Source organism: Cyprinodon tularosa, unplaced genomic scaffold, assembly GCF_016077235.1.
Source record: "Cyprinodon tularosa strain WSP-4 unplaced genomic scaffold, ASM1607723v1 ctg316, whole genome shotgun sequence".
Classification (NCBI taxonomy): Eukaryota; Metazoa; Chordata; class Actinopteri; order Cyprinodontiformes; family Cyprinodontidae; genus Cyprinodon; species Cyprinodon tularosa.
The window spans coordinates 503,663-526,142 of NW_024039026.1; the positions used below are offsets into that span (position 1 = coordinate 503,663).

A 22,480-nucleotide genomic window follows, 5' to 3' on the forward strand; every position below is an offset into this window, starting at 1 on the left:
GCGCTCTGATTGGTGGAGGCGCCGATCGTGCCGGGAAGAGGAAGCGAAGTAGTAAAGAATAGGACGTTGTGTTGAAATTGTTAAAACATTCGAATTGCTCTGTCTTTTATATATTAAATACCAAGCATGCTTTTTATTAACACTAGATGTCGTCGGTAAGAACGTAGATTTGTTAACCACTAACTAATTTAGACCTGCCTGACTGTTTAGCAGACGGAGCATTTTATTTTCTATAGAGACATGAGTTCTGTTAGATATTTGACGAACAGAAGGTTGCTGTTAAACCTCAGTAAATCCGTCCTTGAACACAGACTCCCTGCTTGGCTCAGACACCCATGTAGACTGATCCGGAGCTCCAGCAGAGCCATGACAGTGATGCCCGCTTGGGTTATTGATAAGTATGGAAACAATGAAGTGCTGCGCTTCACAAATAACGCCAGCTTCCCCGTTATCAACTATCCCAATGAGGTGATAGTAAAAGTGTTTGCAGCTGGACTGAATCCACTGGATGTCAGCATGAGGGGTGAGTTTAAACCTCCAGCCAGAGGCCGGTTTAAAAAAGAAAAATATTAGAGTATATAATTAAGTAATTAAATTAAATTAAATTAAATTGTATGTATGTATGTATGTATGTATGTATGTATGTATGTATGTATGTATGTATGTATGTATGTATGTATGTATGTATGTATGTATGTATGTATGTATGTATGTATGTATGTATGTATGTATGTATGTATGTATGTATGTATGTATGTATGTATGTATGTATATGTATATGTATATATATATACTTCAATAACTTTTCCTTTATGTTGACTTTTGTTTTTTTGTCATATTATGATATTTTACCCCATAATCGAGAAATTTGTGCAGTTTCTTTTTTCCTGTATGATCTGTTCAAGATCTCTTTGTTTCAGTGTTTCCTTTAGTATTTCTGACAATTCTTCCTCCTGGACTGATTACAGACTTTTTGCTTTTATGGAGGGAAGAGGAGCCACTATGATCATCTCTGCTGTAGTGAGAACAGCAGAGATGATCGTCTGGGCTCCTCTTCTCTCCATAAAAGACATTACATTCCGGCACTGCGTGTCCCGAGCCCGTAACATCATCAATGACCCCTCACCCCCCTACCATGGACTGTTCTCCCTGCTGCCCTCTGGGAAGAGGCTTTGCATTATTCTCTGCATGTTCAGCAGATTCTGAAACAGCTTCTTCCCCACTGCCATCAGACAGCTGAATGTTGAAAAAACTCCAAATCATGTCACAGACTCTGCATCACACTGACACCACCAAAACAAAACACTGCATAATTGCACCATATATATTTAATGCACTGAACTTCCATATCAATGCCTTTTTTTTTATCACCATGTCCTTTTTTCTCCCTACTTACATTTGATCACTGCTGCACCTTAAAGGAATAGTACACCCAAAACATGATTAGCCTTCATTTTCTACTCACCCCCATGCTGAACAACACCCTGGAGTACTTTTTTGATATCTCAAATGCATCTGGAGATCTGGGAGGCTTCTTGCTGTCTGCTGACATTCAAATAATGGAGGTCTATGGCGCCCGAGGCAGAAAGGTCCATAAAAGTCCACAAAAAACGTTTCAATATTCCTCCATACTGCTCGTCCAATGTATTCCAAGTGTCCTGAGTGGGTAGCATCCAGAATTTACTCGAAACGAAGTCATTTAGAATTTTTTTAGAGCATAAACAGTAGTGTATAGGATTTCCTGAAAGCGCGCACATGCGCGATCACGACGCTACGGAAGCCGGCAGACCAAACCAGCGCATTCAGCTCGGCAAAGAACTCATGCTCTTCCTCAACACTGAAGTCCTCAGACATTTTTCTTTCGTTGTTTCTTTCTTTGCACAGGTAAATGGCACATTTCTTCTTCTACGCTTGCATTATTGGAAGAGCAGACGCTGAATGCGCACTTTCATCTGGTTTGGTCTGCCGGCTTCCGTAGCGTCGTGATCGCGCATGTGCGCGCTTTCAGGAAATCCTATACACTACTGTTTATGCTCTAAAAACATTCTAAATGACTTCGTTTCGAGTAAATTCTGGATGCTACCCACTCAGGACACTTGGAATACATTGGACGAGCAGTATGGAGGAATATTGACACGTTTTTTGTGGACTTTTATGGACCTTTCTGTCTCGGTCACCATAGACCTCCATTATTTGAATGTCAGCAGACAGCAAGAAGCCTCCCAGATCTCCAGATGCATTTGAGATATCAAAAAAGTACTCCAGGGTGTTGTTCAGCATGGGGGTGAGTAGAAAATGAAGGCTAATCATGTTTTGGGTGTACTATTCCTTTAAGAAATGGAAATGTCATGAAAGGTTTTTTTCACACTCTGTGCATACAAAATGACAAAAAAGTTAAGTCTAAGTCTAAAACAAGAGACTGCTTTGTCACCTACAGGTGGTTACGGCTCTTCTACGATGGCGATAAAAAGAGACCCTATGAACATCATGCAGTCGGGCACCGAGTTCCCTCTCATTCTGGGAAGAGACGTGTCTGGTGTCATCATGGAGTGTGGCCTGGATGTGAAGTACTTCAAAGAGAGGGATGAGGTAGAAGAAAGTACTAAAGCACAGACACCATTGTTTATGAGAGTCGACTTGGTAGTCATTGTTGTATTTTAAAACATCTTATCAATAGTTTCCAAATTCTATAAGAAGCAGCTGTAACTGACATGTTTATAGGTTATTCTATGTGATAAATAGCAGCAATGTAACATCAGTTCTGATACGTTGACTAGTTTTTCCTTTAAGGTTGTGACTTTTATTTGTTTCACACTGTAGCTTTGAATATTTTTGCCATCAGCATTGTAAACATGAGGCAACATTTTCAGAAACTTTACCTCTTTTTTTTACAAGTCTGTGGTTATTTGAAAAAGTTTGATCTCTACTAGGTCAGCTTCTGCTTTTCTCACCATAATTCTATGTAACCTTTTTGCTCAGAGTGTTTATGTGTGAAACATTGCTGTGTAAACTTATCCTGCAATTTAAGTAATATTGAAAAGTCCTTGACTAATAGTTCTCTTGGCTGCTCAAATGACCTGCAACGGTTTTCTGTGGACTTTGGGTGCTTTCTCACATACTACTCTAGGAAATCATCTTTAAGGAATCATCAAATCGCTAATAAGCTTGTAAAAAAAAAAAAAAAAAAAAAAAAAGAGAAATCAACCAGTACTACCATGAAAGCTTATAAGAAAACCTAGCTGTTAAAGTATAAACAAGTGTTATTATTCTCCATTGTTGGTGTGTTTCTCCTCCAGGTGTGGGGAGCGATCCCCCCGTGGAAGCAGGGCAGTTTGGCCGAGTTTGTGGTTCTAAGCGCCAATGAGGTATGTATTTAATTCCTGAAGCTTTCTTGGTATAGATAGGCTATATCAACAATGAGTTAAGCTTTTCTGATTATATTGGTTAGTTTAGTGATGAAGATTCTCAGTCATCCATGTCATACATTAACCTGACTCCGCCAGATGGATTTGCTGGATTTGCTGGGAAGGGCCGAAAATACTGGTTAGCTGATTGGCCTATGTTGGTGATAGACGGGCCAAATAAACCAATCAGATCAACAAAGCATATGACGTACTTGCCGAAACCAGTCGGGAGAAGAGCAAAAACATATTTTCCTCTGAGAAAAGCCTCCAGAGCAGTGTTTTGCTCTTCTTTCAGTAAAGAAATACTCTGTAATTCCGATAAAACTTGCTCGATAGCCAAGCTAACACTAGTTTCATCGGCTGAAGCCGCCATGTTCTTTAGACTGAACTGTCGCGCTTCTCGTTTCTTCACACCTCAACACGGCTCAAAGCCAACGCTGATTGGAAGTTCGTTTGGTGAACGGCTCCAAATTTTCTTTAACGGAGAGTCTCCAGACTGATCTGCGAGTGAAACCTTAAAAGCTCGCGAGATCAGGATGGTCTCACGAGGCTAGTCATACATAGCCTGGGTGCCATTCCGAGCTTAGTCCCGCCCACAACGTTTGAGGTCGGGAAGTTCGGTCTGGCATTGCTCAGTAGTAGCGCGAGTATGCTCGCACAATATCTGGCGGGCCAATCAAATTGTCAGGGCGGGCTTTATACGATGATGGACAGATGATCAACAGTAATGTAATCAACCACGTCACCAAAGCGTGCTTGTGTGACAACAATGGCTGCCGCTGGAGAGTTGAGGTGTGTAGATTCTGCTATTAGGTCTGTTCTAGAAGATATCGACAGCAAATTAGTTTTAAAAGAGGAACAGAGAAACGCGATCAAGGCTCATCTTCTTATTCTAGGCGTGCAACTGCACGCTTTGATTTTTGTTGACAACAACTATGCGTCGCTTAACATACGCCACGCACTCCGTTGCTCTTATTGGTTGTAGGTCTATCCAATTGAGTGCAGAGGCATTTTTTTTCCTTGTTCGTTCGAAACACGCCCCATTATCACAGCTCTATGGAGCAGTATCAGACTCATATTCTGACTAGAATTGAGTAGGACTACGTCAGGCTAAGTCATATATAGTCATTCCAAAAAAATTAAAAAAGCCAATCAAAATGACTTTTTTTTAAAGTTTGAAGATGTTTTGCTTCCCATCCTGGAAGGTTTTTCAATTCAAAATGTCTGGATTTGCGTGGTGTTCCAAACTTTATAGAGTAGCCCAACAAAGCCTTGTGTTTGTGCAAATTGAACCAGAACAACAGGTCCACCCCTTAGTAACGAGGAGTCATTGTGGTCTTTATTAGCCTGCAATACCCGATACTGGCCTATGCCTCTGAAAAGGAGTCTTTATGGTTATTGTTGGCTTACCTGGTCAGCCAGGTCTGTTTTTTTCTTCTTCACTTTTTTGGAGTTAGTTTAGTAACTTATTGGTTTCCTATTTGACTCAGTAATAACATTTCTTTGTGGAAGTCAGTATAAATGAACTGTAAAGCATAGCTATTTCATCATTATAGTCTGACTAAGGGAAGAGTAACTGAAACAACGGTTCCCGTGTGTTCTGTTCAGATATCCCACAAACCAAAGTCGATGAGTCACACCGAGGCAGCAGCCATACCCTGCGTGGCGACCACTGCTTGGTCTGCGCTGGTGAACACAGGTGGCCTCCGTAAGGACAACTGTGTCAAAAAACGGTGAGAGAAACACAGATCACCTCCAAACCAAAGCCTGGTTGCTCCTATGATGAGGAAAAAATATTTGCGGGTCGGCTTGGTAAAACTCACTGTCGTTTAAACACCAGTTCTAATGAGATAAGCTGCAAATTTAGATTTATTCAGCATTTTCAACTGAATATTTTTTTTCTGCTCTCCATCTTTGCAGAGTTTTGATCCTTGGGGGATCTGGGGGAGTTGGAACATTTGCAATTCAGGTGTGAATCTGTTCATAGATGAACACAGTAACTTTAACACTCCCAGTGTCTAGTAGAGGATATTTTATAAGTATATCAATGATACAGCCTTTTTCTCATCAGTTAATCACATATATTTCCAAAACAGGTATTTTCTTAGTTTGATTTCTTTGCATTATTTTCATACATTTTTCATTGTGGAAATACCAAAAGTGTTTGATTAGGTATTGTATAAAGGTGTATATAGATGGGCTGTGGATCAGTAGAAAGAGGTTTAGGTTTGATTCCAGTTTCCTTCAGAGCAGTGGGACTTGGCAAAGACCTTGGTCCCACGTTGCCTACTAATCTGCATATCAGTGAATAATTCTCTGAATGTTGATAACAATAGCTGGGTGAATAAAGCTCCAGTGTATTAGCACTTTTTGAATGAGTGGGAAAGCCCTGCTAGTTCAATGATGTTTGAAGCTTAAACTCTCTTAAACTTTAGATGCTGAAGGCATGGGGAGCTCATGTAACAGTCACCTGCTCCCACAATGCCGAGCAGTTCGTCAGAGACCTTGGAGCAGACCATGTGGTCGACTACACAGCTGGACCTGTTGAAGAACCGCTAAGACTTCTTGAGAAGCAAGTGCTTTTATTTATTTTTTATTTTTTAAACCAAATGTGACTTTCTTTTGCTGCATTCACACCTAACACACTTTGAGTAGCAGAAGCAAGCAGCTATTTTACATGCAAAGTCAATGGTTGACGTGCATCAAAATGTCCTGCAGCGCTTCTCCAGCAGCAGAAGCAACACCTCAGGAGCTTCTGAGCATCTGAGGCGCATGCCGCGCTTCAGAAGCAGCACATGCTGGTGTTGGAAAATTTAAATGTTTGCTGCCAATCAGAGAAGCTGATCTGGGAGCTGGCAGGGATTCAGACACAGCACTGCTGATGAAGAACGCTATGATTCAATTCAGTTTATTTATATAGCGCCAATTCACAATACGTCATCTCAAGGCACTTTACAGTTCACCTGATCATCCAGTCAAATTGATTCAAAGTTTTTATCTAAGGAAAACCAGTTGATTGCATCGACTCATTGACTCGAATGCTGTTCCTCATGCTAAGCATGCTTGTAGTGACTTTGGAAAGGAAAATCTCCCCTTTAACAGGAAGAAACCTCTAGCAGAACCAGGCTCAGTGTGAGCGGCCATCTGCTGGTAGCTCCTCCCATCGTGCATCAGTTCTGACTCTAGCTTCACATCAGAACTCAATTTTGGACAAGCATCAAAAAGGAAGCAGGAGGCACTTCTTCGATGCCCAAAGTGCATCCGATGTGAACGTAGCATTACACCTTGAATTAGTTCTAACCAAATACTTATGAGTGGTCATCAGTCATTGTTTCTATTTTTGTCTCTTGCACACTTAGATTTGACCTGATCCTTGATAATATTGGGGGGGACACTGAGCGGTGGGCCCTTGGCCTGCTTAAGCCATGGACCGGAGCCAAATATGTCACCCTTGTAACACCTTTCCTGCTAAATACAGACCGGCTGGGTATAGCTGATGGCATGATGAAGACTGCTGCTACAGTCGCCACCAAAGCCATAAAGGTATTTCTCATCCAATGATGGTATGTTTAAAATGTGTTGGTCATTAAATTAAAAAATGATTATTGTCTGTGGCAAAAAAAAAACAAAAAAACAATTATATTTATTTATTTGAATATGTCTTACATCATCTTAGTCATGGCAACAATAGAACAGGTTAAAATTGGCAGAAATCTGTGTCATTTCTGTGACTCCACTTCAAAAAAGTGAGCAAAATCTGGTTGCCTGCCAATTTAAGCCTGTTTTATGGTTTAAGTCGGGACATTACGTTGCTAAAGCAGGATTGGTAGATTGCTGCTACGTATTGTTGCTTACATCCTGCTTGTCAGAAAGCTACATGCAGCCATGCAAACATTGAAAAAGAAGTCAGTGGATGTTAACCTATGCCAAGAATCACCTTACAGTGTGTGGAAAAGCGTCTCAGTTTGTTCTCACATTAAAGAGGAAGCAACAGTTTTATATTCATGCTTTCTTGTCTATGTGTTGTTATCATTGTGATTATTCACACATTTTTTAACAACTAAAAATCTTTAAATGTACTAAGGTTGGTGCAAATCCAGATAAGCCCACCACAGATGTATCCTGTCTATGTTCTCTGTGGTTAACTGTGCACAGTCTGCACCGCTGTGCATCACTTTACTTGTCTTTTTTTTTAGCTCAGTTAAACAATAAACTCTTGAAATTAAACATGCGCTACTCAGTGATGGGAAGCAAAACAATAGTTTGACAATACAGTCAAAAGTATCATGATGCTAAAAATGGCTTCTTCATCTGGATGTTAGATGTTGATCTGCTGTTAATGGCACATTAAAATTTATAATTCTGTGATTGAACTATTTCTTTATAATTAATTTAGTCAGTTTATTTATATAGCAACAATTCACAACTCATGTAATCTCAAGGCACTTTAGAGAGACAATCTGATCATATCATATAGTCAGATTGGTTAAGTTTTCTATCTACCACGTCCCCATTATGGGACAATAAAGAGATTTTTAAATTTCTCCTATTTTTTCTCCTACCATTGCCTTTTACAAATGCAACATGTCAGATTCAACAATGAAGTCCACCTAATGAGTGAGCATGCATTCCAGAGAAATTTAAATCTATGTAACGACCGACCCAATAATTCCGTGTATGGGTATGAATTCCCACGCCTCTGTGAATAAACATGCAGATGTTCATTCATAGAAATGGCATTGAAGATGAAGAAGAAAAAATGTTAAAGGTTTGCGGGTCAATGCACTCCTGACCTGACTGCAGCAGAATTTAAGGATCAGCAAAAAGCCGAGCAGTGAAATAATTAACAGTGCTATCTTGTTTCTCTTCAGATCGTATAAATCTTTTGCCTTTCGCTTAAGATTTCTGTGGAGAACAAAAACAAGAGTTTATCCCTAGGGGGAGAGTGTGTCTAGTGGGTTAGAGAAGTGCGATTGTGCTCTAAGAAGGTCCCTGAGCAAGACCCTTAACCCCACAGTGCTCCCCTGGCGCCCCATGATGGCAGCCTGCTGCTCCCCAAGGGGATGGGTTAAATGCAGAGGTAAATGTCACCATTGTGAGATCAAGAAAGTTCAATTATTATTATTATTATTAAAAATAATCTAAAAAGAAAATCTGAAAACGGTCAATAAAAACAACTGATGAAGGCAAGAGATGCAACAATATGATGTAAATGCTGTACCAACACGACAACTCCACAGACACACCTGTACTATACAACTTCAGACCAAGGGCCGGATTTATCAAGATCCAATTTTGCGTGCAGTAATTTGCGCTCGCAAACTGTAATTTTGCGCAAGGGGCTGAACCATGGTTTGCGGGTGATTTAACAAGAGTGATTGCGTAACTGGTGGCAGGTGCAAAACTGTTGGAGACGGCCTATTTAAATGATGGTTTTGCACGTTTTGTGGTTTGCGGCAAAGTAGTTTGTAGTTTGTACAAACTAGTGCATTAAGAAATTTAAATCGTACAGTGACACCCCCACCCCCTCCAAAAAAAAAATAAATAAAAATAATAATAAATAAGTATATATATTATTATTTTTATTTTTTGGAGGGGGTGGGGGTGTCACTGTACGATTTAAATTTCTTCTTGGCAACCTTTATTCCCTAAGGTGGTATGTGGCTGAATTTCTACTTCACTGCAGTAGAAAAAAAACAAAAAACAGGTGTTTTGTATAGGCCTGTAGAAAAATGCACATACCAAATGGCTCACAAGAAGTGACTGTGGATGAGATTACGCATCCCCGCAGCATTGGCATGTTGCTCCACAGGTGCAGGGGGGAGGTCGGGGTTCTCCGGTAGGGCGTCAGGGCGACATGGCATTTAGAACGTCGGACAGCACTTCTGAAAAACGAGATTGGGAGATCCCAGCTCTCGCTGCAACCGTACGCTGGAATGACCCAGATGCAAAAAAGTGCAATGTTGCAAGGAGTTTTGTGATATCTGGTATTGCGTGGGTCCTCCTTGTGGCTGGCTCCAAATCCATTCGAAGTTCCCCCAACAGCTCCAAAATGGCAATGCTGGATAAACGATATGTTTTGATGATCGTTTCCTCGTTCATTCCAAAAATATCCACACGGAGTGAAAAAATGCGTTCTCTGCGTCTCCTTGCTTCATTTCCTTGTCTCCTTCTTGCAACAGTAACCGCTGCCATGTGTGCGCAATTACGCATACAGACCATTTGCACGTTCTTTTGAAACATGTTAAATATAAAGTCAGATACCGTTAGCAAAATTGCTTTCAGGTTTAATAAATCACTTTGCGAGTGCTAAATTAATATATTTACATGTTCTCCTCCCACAAGACGCACTTTTGCGTGTAAACGCCCCATATTGCATATTCATTGCAGAAAAAGTACTAAATGGATAAGAGGCGCTATTTAGCACGTTTTAAAGACCAAATCCTTTTAGCACGCTGTTGATAGATCAGTTTGTAAATTTTTTAGCGTGCGCAGTGAAATAGCTCACATTTTTATACACGCAAACCTTTGATAGATCCGGCCCCAAGTCTGCCATTCCTTCATCATCTCTCTTACAACGCATAAACATATATAAAATGTTGCCGATGAAACTCTAATTTAACGAAGTCAGACTGACCCAAACCTAAATATTCCACATTTAATGTAATAACAAAGCTAAGGAGCTGCGATCGTTTTTCTCTTCTGGAGGTTATTTTAAAAGTAGATTGATTTCTAACTCTCCTTTCTTTTCACAAAATGATAACAAAATGTAACCAGTGTCCATGGATACCGACATGCCATCTGTAATTATTGACTAATAGAATCAAATTTTCATTCATAATTACAGAGTTGTATAATATATAATGATGCAGCTTATTAAGATAAGATAAGAAGATAGACTTTATTGATCTCAGAGTGGAGAAATTCACTTTTCACATCGGCTCAATAGACAGGAGGTACGAAAAGGTACATGGGGTATATACATAGCTTCCACACACACACACACACACACACACACATATATATATATATATATATATATATATATATATATATATATATATATATATATATATATATATGTTTGGATAACAGCTGACTGATTGAGCAAGAATCCTACATCTATTCTGCAGCGCTCGTATAATTTATTCCTACCTGACAGAAGATTAGAAATAGGAGAACAATGGTGAATCTGACATTTTAAACATTGTATTTTATTTTAATAATTCTTGACTATTGTATCTATTATAAGGATTTCAATCATTTTTTAAATCTTTTGCAGCATTTAGTCAAAGGAGTTCACTACCGCTGGGGTTTCTTTGCGCCGAGCGGCCCAGCGTTGGATGAGATTAGAGAAATGGTGGATGCAGGACAGGTGTGGTGCCATTTTATTAATTAACCCAAGTTTTACAAGCAGGAAGACACATTCATTCAAACATTCATGTTTTCTGTTCTCCTGTTAGATCCGTGCCGTGGTGGAGGAGACGTTCAGCTTCTCCCAGGTACCTCAGGCCTTTGAGAAGGTGGAGAAGGGCCACGCCCGAGGAAAGACAGTGGTGGAAGTCAGAAAAGGGGGATGTTGATGTCTAGCATGGACTCTGGACATAATATGGCTGTGTTTGCACAATGTGACACAAAGTACTTCGAAATGAGAGCAATGCAACAGCCCACGCTACCGAGCAGAGCAAAAGTCAAAAAAGGAATCTTAAATGAGGTTCCTGCAACTGCAACAACTTTTTCTACTTAAAAAATGGCCTCGGATGCAGAACAGCTGCAGTTACAGTATTTGCTTCCAATATGCTGGGTATATTTAAATAATTTGTTTGAAATAAAAAATAAAATAAAAAAAAAGCTTCTCTAGGTCATTTAATCTCGATGGTTTTATCAAGGTTCTCTTAAATAATAACCAAAGAAATATTCTTACATCATTTTTCATGACAAGTAATACTTACAGAAAGTGTTTCTAGTTTCATTTCTCCTATCACTGTCATGCAGTTCTTTGCTACTGCATGATAGTCATGTTACATGGTAACAAACTGAATGATTTTTCTTGTCTTTATTTAAAAAAAGGTAAAATATCTAAAGGGTATGAATACTTTTTCTAGCTGCACTTTAGAATGGGGGCAGATATCCGAACAAAGTAATCATGCAGCTAATGATATACCTCAATGGATCCTCCTGCTGCTTTCGCTGCTGCTTTATTATTTTTTTAAGTTGAAACATTGTCGTCATCTTCCCATTCATTTGGGTAAGCATTCCCAGCAGAGACTCTCAGACTTCCCTTTCCTCAGACACTTGGGCCCAAAGTTCTCCCAGGTCAGCAGAGAGACATAGTTCTTCCATTGTGTCCTGGTTCGTCTCCTGGGCCTCCTCCCGGTGGGACGGGCCTTAAACACCTCCCGAGGGAGGTGTCAAGCATCCTACAAAGATGTCAGAGCCCAGTGAACCTCACCAGTGGATGCTGTAGGTCTCAACAGGAGGGAGCCAGCGAACCAGTGAGTCAGCCACGATAGCCTGAAGATGTCCATCGCTCTTAGGTACTCAGGGCAGATCTCGTCCACCATGAAGCCTTGCCACCCTTGAGTTTTTTTGGCCACCCTGTTCGAGAGCCAAGCCTTTTCCCAAGGAGCTGGGTTCTAGAGTCCAGGCTGTGTGGAAGCCTGATTACTTCCAGTCGGTTTGCTCCCCCTCCTGCACAGGCTCCTTCCTTGCCAGTGAGGTGACATTCCACATCCCCAGAGCCAGTTTAAGCCTCCATAGATCGGGGCACCAGTCCCTGATTGTTCCCCCTGCAGGTGGTGCAGGTTTTCTCATTGCCTAAACATCCTATCAGCAGAGCTTTCCCCTTTAAATAATGTAACACTGAATGAATTAATGAATCAATCAATTGGATTTTTAATCATTATCTTTAATCCCAAAATCTTAGTGTATTTTTTTTTTATTGTTTTCCTCATCAGGCTGAATATTTTGACAAAACTGCTTTTCAGCCAAACTTTTCTAAGATCACAAAAAATGAAAAAGATAAGATACAAGGAAGAAAATATGAGCAGGGCAGAAAGGAAGGGTGCAAGGAAAGATGAGGGAGGGAATGGAGGAACAAAAGTACCTCCAGCAAAGGCGAGAAGCAATAAATGAAGAAAGGTAAGAGGAAGTAAAGGTGGGTGGGCTGAAAAAAGAACTGGGGCAAAAGAGGGCTAAGGAAGTACAACAAGACGGAAGGCATTGATGGTAGAAAGTGGGTAAAAAATGAACACAAGGAAGGGAAACGGTTTCCATCATCTACTCAAAATTCCTCGACTTTTCCAAACAGCCACCTGAGTCGCTGTTAAAATGAGTGACATTTTAATCATTGGAGTTAAAGCTTCTGATTTGATATCAGACTTAAAAGCTTTAAGTGAGATTTGGAGAAAATGTTATTAAAATTAGAATTACTGAATGGTAGTGATCAAGCAACTTTGATCACTGAGTTGTTGAAGATTTCCTCACTTTATTTCTGCAAACGTTCCCTGAAAAAGCAAGTATTCAAGAAGATCTCAATGAGCACAGATCCAAGAAAACAGAAAAATCATATCTTTATTCAAATCTATCATCCTGTAACACCAAATGTTTTCTCACATATTTACAACAACTACAGGACAACATTCTGAGTGGAATTCTGTTACAATCTCAAATCAACCTGTACATTTAAAGCAAACTATGTACAATAGAACAAAGAGGCACAGTTTGTCAAAACCTGGAGTGTTTTAGAAATATATCAAAATTTTACAAAAGATCACTTTAATGTACACAAGGAAAACCTTTCTGGAGTGTTAGCATGTCGAAACATCCGTGACATAAAAATACATTCACATGAAAATGAGAGGTTGTTGAAAAAATTTTAGAAAAACACCAGAATATGATGAAGGTATGCAGCATTGAAACAGGGCAGGGTTTTCCTTACATCTTTTTGTACAGTGATTTTGCAGAAGGCTAAAAAAGGCAACTTTTTATGCAATTCATCTTTGGAAACAGTAACCAGCTCATCTACAAGCGAGAAAAAGTGAAAATATCTGGGACATGTGCATAAATTCAGTTTTTAAAAGTTTGTTTTTGTTAGACCTCATCAGATCACAGGATCTCTAAAGTCCACCTCTGGATCATCTTCCTTTCATCAAAGTTGTTCAGGATGATCTGGTTCTTGTCGTACTGATGACCGCCTGGAAGAGATATTTTGTCTGTTAAAATACAACCATGCTTTCAAAAACCTTGCAATGGTTTATTGCTTAAAGTTGCCATCTAATAGTGGCATTTATTCGACTAGTCAAAGCTACATGGTACATATAGTTGGTGCACCACTGTTTTTACACCAGCAGGTGGAGCTGTTGGATAACAACTTGAATCACCTCTAGGAGCTGGACAGCACACAGATAAACTGATAAACTTATTCTCAGTGAAACCTTTGCATATTTTTGTCATAAATTACAAATTATAATCATTTATTGAAGAGTGAAAAATATTACTATAACTAACGAAGTTATAAATCAGGGCCTGAAACCTGTAAAAGAGCCATTTTGCTTCCAGTACGGCTGAGTAAAAGTCGTTTACAGCCTTAAATAAAGTATAACTTTTAGATGAAAGACAAGTTATTCATTTTGTTGAATTTCTGCTATAGCAAATCTGTTTCCATTAAAAAAAACACAACAGTTCACCAACATTAAAGGTTTTATAATAATTTTTTGTCCATAGGATACCATATTTTCTGGAATATGAGCTGCTCTTTTTCCCCCAAGCTTGAAGCACAGCTTATATGAAGGTGAGGCTTTTCTGTGGATATTTTCCTAACAGCAAGGTGGCAGAAGTCAAAGTAAAAAATCTAAGAAGAAGTGGCTGACTTTTATTTAGCTAAAGCACAGGCTGGCTGCAGGCACAACCGAGAACAAACGTCTTTCATTCACTCATTCTAACATTTATTTGCTGCATTAAAGCTGTTGAATCAATGAAGAAAATGCACAACTCCTGCAGAGCTTAAATAAAAAGAGCTAACAAAGCTCCATCTTTCATTAGAAGTTCTCGTCACTTCCCAGTCCATGCCGTAAGCAAAATCCGTTCTGCGCATTAGCCATCAGCTCATTTGCGCATCCACATATACATCCGGGTCGCCCTCGATTTTATTTTGTTAAAAAGACCTAAATGACGTTTTCCCTCCCCAAAAATAGCAAAAGTACTAAAATATAATGTGTTAAAGGTTAATAATGTATTTCCTGAGAATATAAATGCCTTAAAATTATTTTCAGTTTTTTCACTCCTTTCTGCCCGATCTGCATCGGAAATGGTATCTTACGCTACTTCCGCGGCTAACTTTTTCGGCTTTGGATTGAGGCTTTTTGAGTTTTATGTTTTTGTTTGTTTTAACCTTATGCTGTATAGTGCGTAATCTAAAGAAAGAAAAAAAACTAAAATGCAGATAAACATGGTTTAATCATATTTTGTCGGACTGCTCTGAGCATGTCTGATGATGACATCAGAGAAGCAGTTTAACGAAGAAAATGTAAAAAGCATAAAAATTGTCTCACAAAAGTCATAAAATATATTTTTTTAAAGATGTGTATTAGCATTCTTTAGTGAGTTTAGGATAGAGATAAGTAATTTTAATAACATCATTACATTATGTATGGAAACCCGGATGTAGATCTGTTCTCGCATGTTCAGAACGGATCGTGCTTCCGGGACGGATCGGGTAGTGACAAAGCTAATGAGAACTAGCGTTCTTCTTCATCCCTACTCCTGGGGCGAGCTCCCCCTACAGGTTTGGTGGGGGACAGTTTAGTAGATATCAGTGGCTTATAGCCCTTTGTAAATTTCCAGTTTTCAAAAAAACTTTTTGGGTGCATTTTAGAGTCCAGAAGATACGGTATTATATGATTTTACTATTTCCAACCTAGGGATGAGAACAGAAGATCTACAAACATATATTTTATTCTTTTAATTTAATTCTGTTGGGGAAAATCTCTATATTTAAAAAAAAAGACTGGTATTTGTTATTATACTACATTACGTAGTTCTTTAAATTATTTTAGCCCAATACAGCGAATGTAGAGATTAAAATAAGCCACTTGATGCCTGTTTTATATGGATCTGTTTAATCACTCAGTAAAGACGGAAGTGTCTGACCTTTTATTTCCAGGATGAGATTTGCATCAAGCTTGGTGCGAACTAATCCATCCCGTGTGACACTCCACTGCTGGCTCTCTTTGCCTGGCTCTGGAGAAATGCAAAGTCGGCTACCTGCCATCACCATGCTGCCTGAAATATCCAGGAAGTATTCCTCTAGTAACTGGAGACAAAAAAGAGGAGATTAAAAATTAGATGCAATGTAGCAAAACAAAGAGAAGATAAGGATTGATTAGACTTCTGGAGGACATAGGGTCCCCTTTTTCATCATTCTGCTTCATTCTATCTCTATTCTCCCACTCTGCAGAGTCTGCTAGTTCAATCTGTAACGTTCTGCTCTCTCTGCTTTTTCTTATAGTAGCTTCATCTGGTCTGTTCCTGTTTGGCTGTGACTCCATCCTGGAGAGAAATATAAGCTGTGCTGCTGCCATTAACACCTTTGTTTATAGATGTTGGAGATCTGCCTGTTTTCCAGTGTAGTCCTGTTTCTCTGACTGTTACTGGCTGGATGTGCTCTCTTCATCTTCTGACATGGTAGTTGGCTCGGAGCTCATCTGCCTGGCTGTGTGGTTCCTGGATGGGGTTGCCCTTTACAGCTGCTTTTTGCGTCTCTACTTCTGTCTCCTTGAACCCCATACTGGATGATCTGGTGAACTATGAAGTACCTTGAGATGACATATGTTGTGAATTGGCGCTAAATAAACTATAAATAAACTGAATTATATTGAATGATAGTTCTGTTTGGCCCAAAGGGTGAAGCTGCATCTTCAAATTTTTTTTTTCTTTTCTCTATTTTAGGTCACTGAAGAACTGATGCCTAAATACAAAAAGTGACAACCATCTGGCTAAATTGAGATTTATGGCTTTGTTGACGCAAGCAACAAACATTAGGAACTACACACTGATATTAGTTGATAAGAGGGCTGATTGCATTCTGTACAGTAGTAATGAAGTTGCAAACCTTGCATGATATTTGTCCGTCCCGATAGAGCCAGAGCTGCTCAGCCCCGCCCGTCTCCTCCACAGCCTGGACCCTCATCAGTTTGATGTCATCCAGCGTTCCAGTCAGAGACATCAAAAATCCTGTCTCCCTGTTCCGTAGACGGAAATACATCGGCTTCTGCTGGAGGGAAACATGCCAATAACTAGGCTGCATATGTCTACACCCTGTAATTATACTTAACAAACGATAAGTAATCTCTCATTAATATTTGGAATTACATTAATTATTAACTGAGCCATGCGCTATGCACTGAATCATCTCTAAACCTCTGATAGTGTGTCACATCAGATTTATCAGTATCTCTATATGTGGCATTTCTTTAACCGCAGTTTCTGACCGCATATTACGGTACTTCTTTCATACCTGCATGAGCGGACGGAGAGAGCCTATCCGCTGCCAGCCGCTGTTCTTGCAAAAGTCGTGCACTTTACCTGGATGCAAAAACAGCTGTCGGCCTCTGTAGTTGTTATCCTCATACAGCACCCACCTATAGAGAATGTCAAGATATTTCGGATTTGTATAAATATATTTCAGCTTTTTTAGACTAAAAATTTGTGCTGATGTTTTGAAATTCTCAAAAATGTATCAAATATGAGACACTTAACGTTAAATGGTTAAGGATGTATCAAAGGAAGCGAGGAAGAAAGGACACTGGACAAAACGCAAAGAACTAGGCCAGAAGAAAGGATACTACCATACAAAGAGGAAAAAAAGGAAAGACAAAAGGAAATATTGAAAGAAAGAGGGGCATAAAGGAAACACAAATGGAAGGAATGATGACAAAAGTAAATTAGGAGAAAAAGACAGGGAAGTAGAATGTATGGTAACACTCAATGTAGGAAAAAAATACAAGGTAGGAGAGGAGGGAGGGGAGAAGGAATGACACAAGCGAAAAGGAGGGAAGGAAGAACTGAATGCAGGACAGAAGGAAGGATCTAATAGTTTGAAAATGCTTGAGGTCTGAAAAAATAAATTTTCCCAACACTCTTCTTTTAATCCATATTCATGCAGACATGCAAAATATTGGAATATTTTAATCCAGACATCCAGGAATGTTTGACTTACATTCCTCCCTCCACCACTAGGGAGCGTATACGAGCATCCATGCCTCCATGCTGCAAATTTACAGTTCCGTTCGTCAAAGCCATTCTGCGACCTCTGCAGTCCACTTTATTAAACAAGACGATATAGGGCAGGGAAAATGCCTAAAGAGGAAGAATGTTTACTTCACAATCGCTGCTTTGGATACATTGACTAACTCCTCACCTCAAATCAAAGAGGATACTCACATGCCCGGTTGTCTGCAGTGATCGAAGGACACAGTCTGATGACATGAGGCCCATGGCGTCTGTGTTAGGGTACTCTCCTTCCTCCAGGACGTACATGTTCCCTTTAAACGTCGCTTCCTCATATGCCACCCAGCTGACACACAAAACACAGATTTATTTAGTTCTATGATCATGTTAAGTTTTGTTACATCTAACTGTCAACTGAAAACGTCATGGAAGGAACCCAAAATAAAATAAGATTTTTCTAAAAGTAAAAAAAAACTTATTAACACTTATTTTAAACTGATCACTGCAAACAACTGAGTAAACGACAACTATTGCAACTATTGCCGAAAATGTAAAGATCCGCTTTAAAGCAATGTTTGTTTGGCAGTCTATGACAACTAGGCAGACAAAGTGATGAGGAGGAGACTGTAAAGCTTTTGGAGATAAATTACACAACAATTCTGATAAATGTTTGTAATTCATGTATTTACTAAATTATTTTAACATTTACCTGCCAGCCATCACTTTACAGGACTTTGGAGTGAAATCCCTATCCAGGTCATCTTTACTGTCCTCCAGCGCCAGCAGCCTCCCCTGAAAGTCTGGTTCAGAAAACAGCTGAACCTGCAACGCACATTTACAGCCTTAGAAACGGAAGCAGAATAAAACACCCCAAGACTTTCCATGATGCCAATTTAAAGAAAAGATGTGAATGAAGATATAATACCTTAAACTTTGGAGTTCCCATCAGCATGTCCTGCAGAATAAAAGAGGGAAATCTTAGAGAATTCTGTTGAAAATAACAATAGTGAAAACTGTTAAACTAGAGCCAAACAGATCCTTACATGAAAGACTGGCTGTATGGATGAAATCCTGAAGTTCTGTGCCCCCCAGTCCTCAGGGCAGGAGTACATACCCTTCTCCAGAACATAGACCTCTCCACTGAACCCAGGCTGTTCAAACGCTAACCAGCTGCAGTTTACCCAAATAAGACACAGTCAGTTATACAATAACTAAACACATTCAAAAGCATAGAAACATCAACCATAGCTCATGGATCTCTAACGTTTTGTGTATTTTGCAGATAGCATCAGCTATTTTAAATGTTAATGCAGTTTTTGAGTATAAGCTGTACATGGGCGGTTCTAGACAGGGGCCAATGGGGGCCAGTGCCCCTGTAGATCATGTCCTGGCCCCTGTTATGGCTCCTGCACTGAAGACATAATACTCAAAGAAATTCTAATGATGCGCTGGAACAGACATGGTTACTGATAGGTCCTTTGGATCTATATAATTTCTTATTTTTTCTTTAAAAATTATGTTTAACTAATTGTTTAAAAACAATAAGGGGATAGCTTCAGTGGTATTGAGATAGGATCCCAGTTTTCATCTGCTAAATGTTGTTTTCAAAACAAATTTAAAAAATGCTCCAATTTTTACAGCTGCATTTATAGTTTTTTCTTGATTTCTTATTCTGATTCTATAGACAACGGTCATTTTAACTTAAATAAAGCCCAAAATATGTAAAATTCCTAAATTATGAATGTATATTGCCCTAATAAGAAATATAATTTTAATTAAACATAACTGAATAGAAATTTCACTTCATGTAGCTCTCTCTTAATATATTGAAACCCCTTGCCCTGTTTTTTATTTCATGCTTTTCTGTGCCCCCATGAAAACACGCTGGCCCCCTCCTGGCCCCCTGGTACATTTGGTCTAGAACCGCCACTGAAGCGGTAGGGATTGGATTGGTTCACTTAATGAATCTCTGCCTTTACTGAAAAACTAACATCATAAAAAGCAGCACTGAGTTGTTCTAAGAGGCGAGGCAGCTGTAAAGCAAACAGAAATATAGAGAATTGTTTAAACAGATCAAAGCTGCTCATTGGGACATTAACAGAAACAGCACGCCTGAGATATAGTAAACACAAACAGTGTTCTGACAATAAAATAAATAACGATCCTCTTGGAAAAACTCCCTCCCTCAAATATTGAGGTAGTATCTCCTCTTTAGTGCTTCTAGGGAGGTAGAAAAACTCCCCTTTAGGGAAGGAGGATTATAGAAAACGGTGTTTTGGTGACAAAATATAAATAGATCTGGCCTACAGTTTCTTAAAATATGGCAAAATTATGAAAGAATAAAAAATATAACAATTGCAAGCCAGTCAGCGTTCCCCGCTGGCTGGTTTAGGATTAATGAAATAAACTATAAAGCATTCCATTAATAAAGACAATCAGCTACAGAGGTAGCATCAATTAAGAGAAAAGAACATAAAGCTGCTGCAAACAGCTGAATGCAGTGTCTCTCCTAGAAACACACTCCTCTGAAATGGAAAAATAAAAAGCATAACATGGGCTACAAAAAATTACTCTTTTTTTCAATGCATTTTTATTATTTTCCTGTCAAACAATTGTTCATAATTGTATCTAAGCATTTTTAAAGGTTTTACATTTTTATAATTTCACAGATGAAATAACTGAAGCAGCATCAGGTCCACAGGACATCGTGTGTCTCCAGTGAAAATATATCAGCCTTTAGGGAACATCCAGATTTTTTTAATTGTTCATATAATCTGCCTCATTATTTGTAAAAATCACTGCCTCTGAGGCTGTCTGAGTGACTAGGTGTGTATGTTTTTTGTGGCCTTTCATGCAGGCTTTAGACCCGACACGCCCAAATCCCTCAAAGTACACAGAGGACACCCTGTCCTGCCTGAGCCTAACTTTACCCAGCTGTAATTTAACAGAAACTGGTTGACTTACACTCCTGCATTGATGATGATTGACTGGGTTTTGGTGCTGTGGCCGACATCCTCCATGCTAATGACAGGACCCACCAGGTTCGTATGAATCCCGCGCTCATTGAAGTCAGGCTCCTTGAACATCTTCAGGTGAGGAGACAGGAAATCCTAGGAAAGAGCATAACAAAGAATTATACATATAAAAAAATACATTTCAAGTGTAAAAATGAACCAATATAAAAATTTAGGTGATGTATTTGATGCTTACTCCAAGTACAGGTCGTAGGGACAGTAGCCCGTCCTCAGATCCTCCCCACTCACTGCACTGAGGATATTCACCCTCTTCCAGGATGTACTGCTGACCTTCAAAGTCTGCATCCTGATATCCAACCCAGCTTCAAGAATCAAACAGAAACATCTTATAAATATCTATAGTAAACTTCCCCTTAAATTCTAGAGTAAAATGACTGGTTTCCATTTTTAAATGGCACTTACAGACCACCAAGTATCTTTACTGATCCCACTGAACTAAGAGTTGTGTTCTTCCCGCCTGTTTGTTGTTGTTCCAGCAAGTTGTAGACATCTCCATCCAAATCCAAACACTGTCCTTCAAAGTTGGGCTTCTCAAAAACAAGAGCCTGAAGTAAAGAGCAGTCTGTTAAATCTGTGTAACAGTTAGTGGTTTTTGGTTCATTCCTATCTGATGTAGAAATGCTGTTGCTCCCATCTGTTAGAGCTAAAAAATTAATTATATCTTGTTTTATATTTCTCGTTCTCCATATCACCTGACAACCAGCAAAGGTTCAGATTAGCATCTTTTGTATAAATATGCATATTTGGTCATAGTTTTCAAAGCATACAAACCCAGATAATTCCAAGAAGAGTTATAGAAACTCAACATTTTTACATTTGAGGCACTTGAAAAGAAACGATGTTAGTTTTTTTCTAATATCCCTTTTGCAAGAAGTCAGCTTGTTATATCTAATGGTTGTTATTAGCATTGCACCGATACCGATACCAGTATTGGGCGGGGCTGCGATCCAGCACTAAAATGGTGGTATCGGTATTGGCGAGTACCAAGAAATAGGGCACCAATACCATTTTGGGAGCCAAAAGTTTATTCAACTATTGTCATTCATTCCAGGTAGGCAATAAAAGTTCTACTGGATTCACTTTGTATTAGCCTTTTTCCTGATTCACAAAGGTGGGCAGCAGCTTGACAAAGCCATGATGGCAATTATTTTACATCCAAGTAGTATGAAGTTTTTCATATATACACACACGCATCAATTTCAAACAGATGGTATCGGTATCGGCCGATACTGCACAGCCAGGTATCAGGTATCAATATCGGGGCCAAAAAAATCGCATCTGCGCAACACTAGTTGTTATGCAGACGTAGCGACGATAATATGCTTTTTTTGTTGTAACTGTCTTACACTGACCTTGAGAGCTCTTTTTTTTTTTACTTACCTCTCCTGTCTTCCTAATAAATGTGTGTAATGGTAAAAACAAACAGAGGTTCTTAACCTCTTAAACCCTAAGGGGGTATAAATAAATTTCTGCCTGACAAAAACACACAAAAGTAAATAACTTATAGCCTCAAAGCTATTAGATTTAAGAAGAAACTTTTGGTACGTCTGTAAAGGTAAGATGTCATAGAATGGTTTTCTGGTGTCAGCACCATTGTAGCTTTGACCCTGCCTGAAATATTAGGGACAAAATACAAAATATTTTGCATTTTTTGAACCTCGCCAAAATTTTCTTTGAAATAAACATTGCAAAACACTATCAAAATATTATTTATAGCACAAAAAAGTAGTACAGACTTTCAAATCTAAATGTTGTGTAAAAAAATACCAAATTTGGACTCAATCAGATGAATCATATTTATTTTAGAATGGT

The 22,480-nt window shown here is 39.1% G+C and overlaps 2 protein-coding genes across 2 annotated transcripts in view; one reads left to right on the top strand and one right to left on the bottom strand.

Annotated features, from left to right (window-relative positions):
* On the top strand, window positions 1–11,255 carry rtn4ip1 (reticulon 4 interacting protein 1). Its single transcript, XM_038292754.1, has 9 exons — window positions 1–523; window positions 2,438–2,589; window positions 3,297–3,365; window positions 5,013–5,137; window positions 5,325–5,373; window positions 5,840–5,976; window positions 6,764–6,947; window positions 10,687–10,779; window positions 10,868–11,255. The coding sequence occupies exons 1-9, from the start codon at window positions 241–243 to the stop codon at window positions 10,985–10,987; spliced, it is 1,212 nt and encodes a 403-aa protein (XP_038148682.1). The 5' UTR covers window positions 1–240; the 3' UTR covers window positions 10,988–11,255.
* Window positions 11,256–12,951: 1,696 nt separating this feature from the next.
* The window catches only part of crybg1a (crystallin beta-gamma domain containing 1a), a 64,706-nt gene continuing 55,177 nt past the window's right edge, over window positions 12,952–22,480 (bottom strand). The window contains exons 12-23 of the mRNA XM_038292737.1: window positions 21,071–21,213; window positions 20,844–20,970; window positions 20,598–20,743; window positions 18,677–18,803; window positions 18,559–18,588; window positions 18,343–18,455; window positions 17,847–17,979; window positions 17,623–17,762; window positions 16,921–17,044; window positions 16,516–16,674; window positions 15,555–15,717; window positions 12,952–13,600 (exon numbers count right to left, since the gene is read on the bottom strand). Of these exons, the coding sequence (XP_038148665.1) occupies window positions 13,512–13,600; window positions 15,555–15,717; window positions 16,516–16,674; window positions 16,921–17,044; window positions 17,623–17,762; window positions 17,847–17,979; window positions 18,343–18,455; window positions 18,559–18,588; window positions 18,677–18,803; window positions 20,598–20,743; window positions 20,844–20,970; window positions 21,071–21,213 (1,494 nt within the window). The 3' untranslated portion in view covers window positions 12,952–13,511. The remainder of the gene's footprint in view (window positions 13,601–15,554; window positions 15,718–16,515; window positions 16,675–16,920; window positions 17,045–17,622; window positions 17,763–17,846; window positions 17,980–18,342; window positions 18,456–18,558; window positions 18,589–18,676; window positions 18,804–20,597; window positions 20,744–20,843; window positions 20,971–21,070; window positions 21,214–22,480) is intronic.

Coding starts and splice junctions, on each gene's coding strand:
- rtn4ip1 (XM_038292754.1), top strand. CDS start 241: ATGAGTTCTGTTAGATATTTGACGAACAGAAGGTTGCTGTTAAACCTC. Junction 2,590..3,296: donor ACTTCAAAGAGAGGGATGAG/GTAGAAGAAAGT, acceptor TTTCTCCTCCAG/GTGTGGGGAGCGATCCCCCC. Junction 5,138..5,324: donor GACAACTGTGTCAAAAAACG/GTGAGAGAAACA, acceptor CCATCTTTGCAG/AGTTTTGATCCTTGGGGGAT.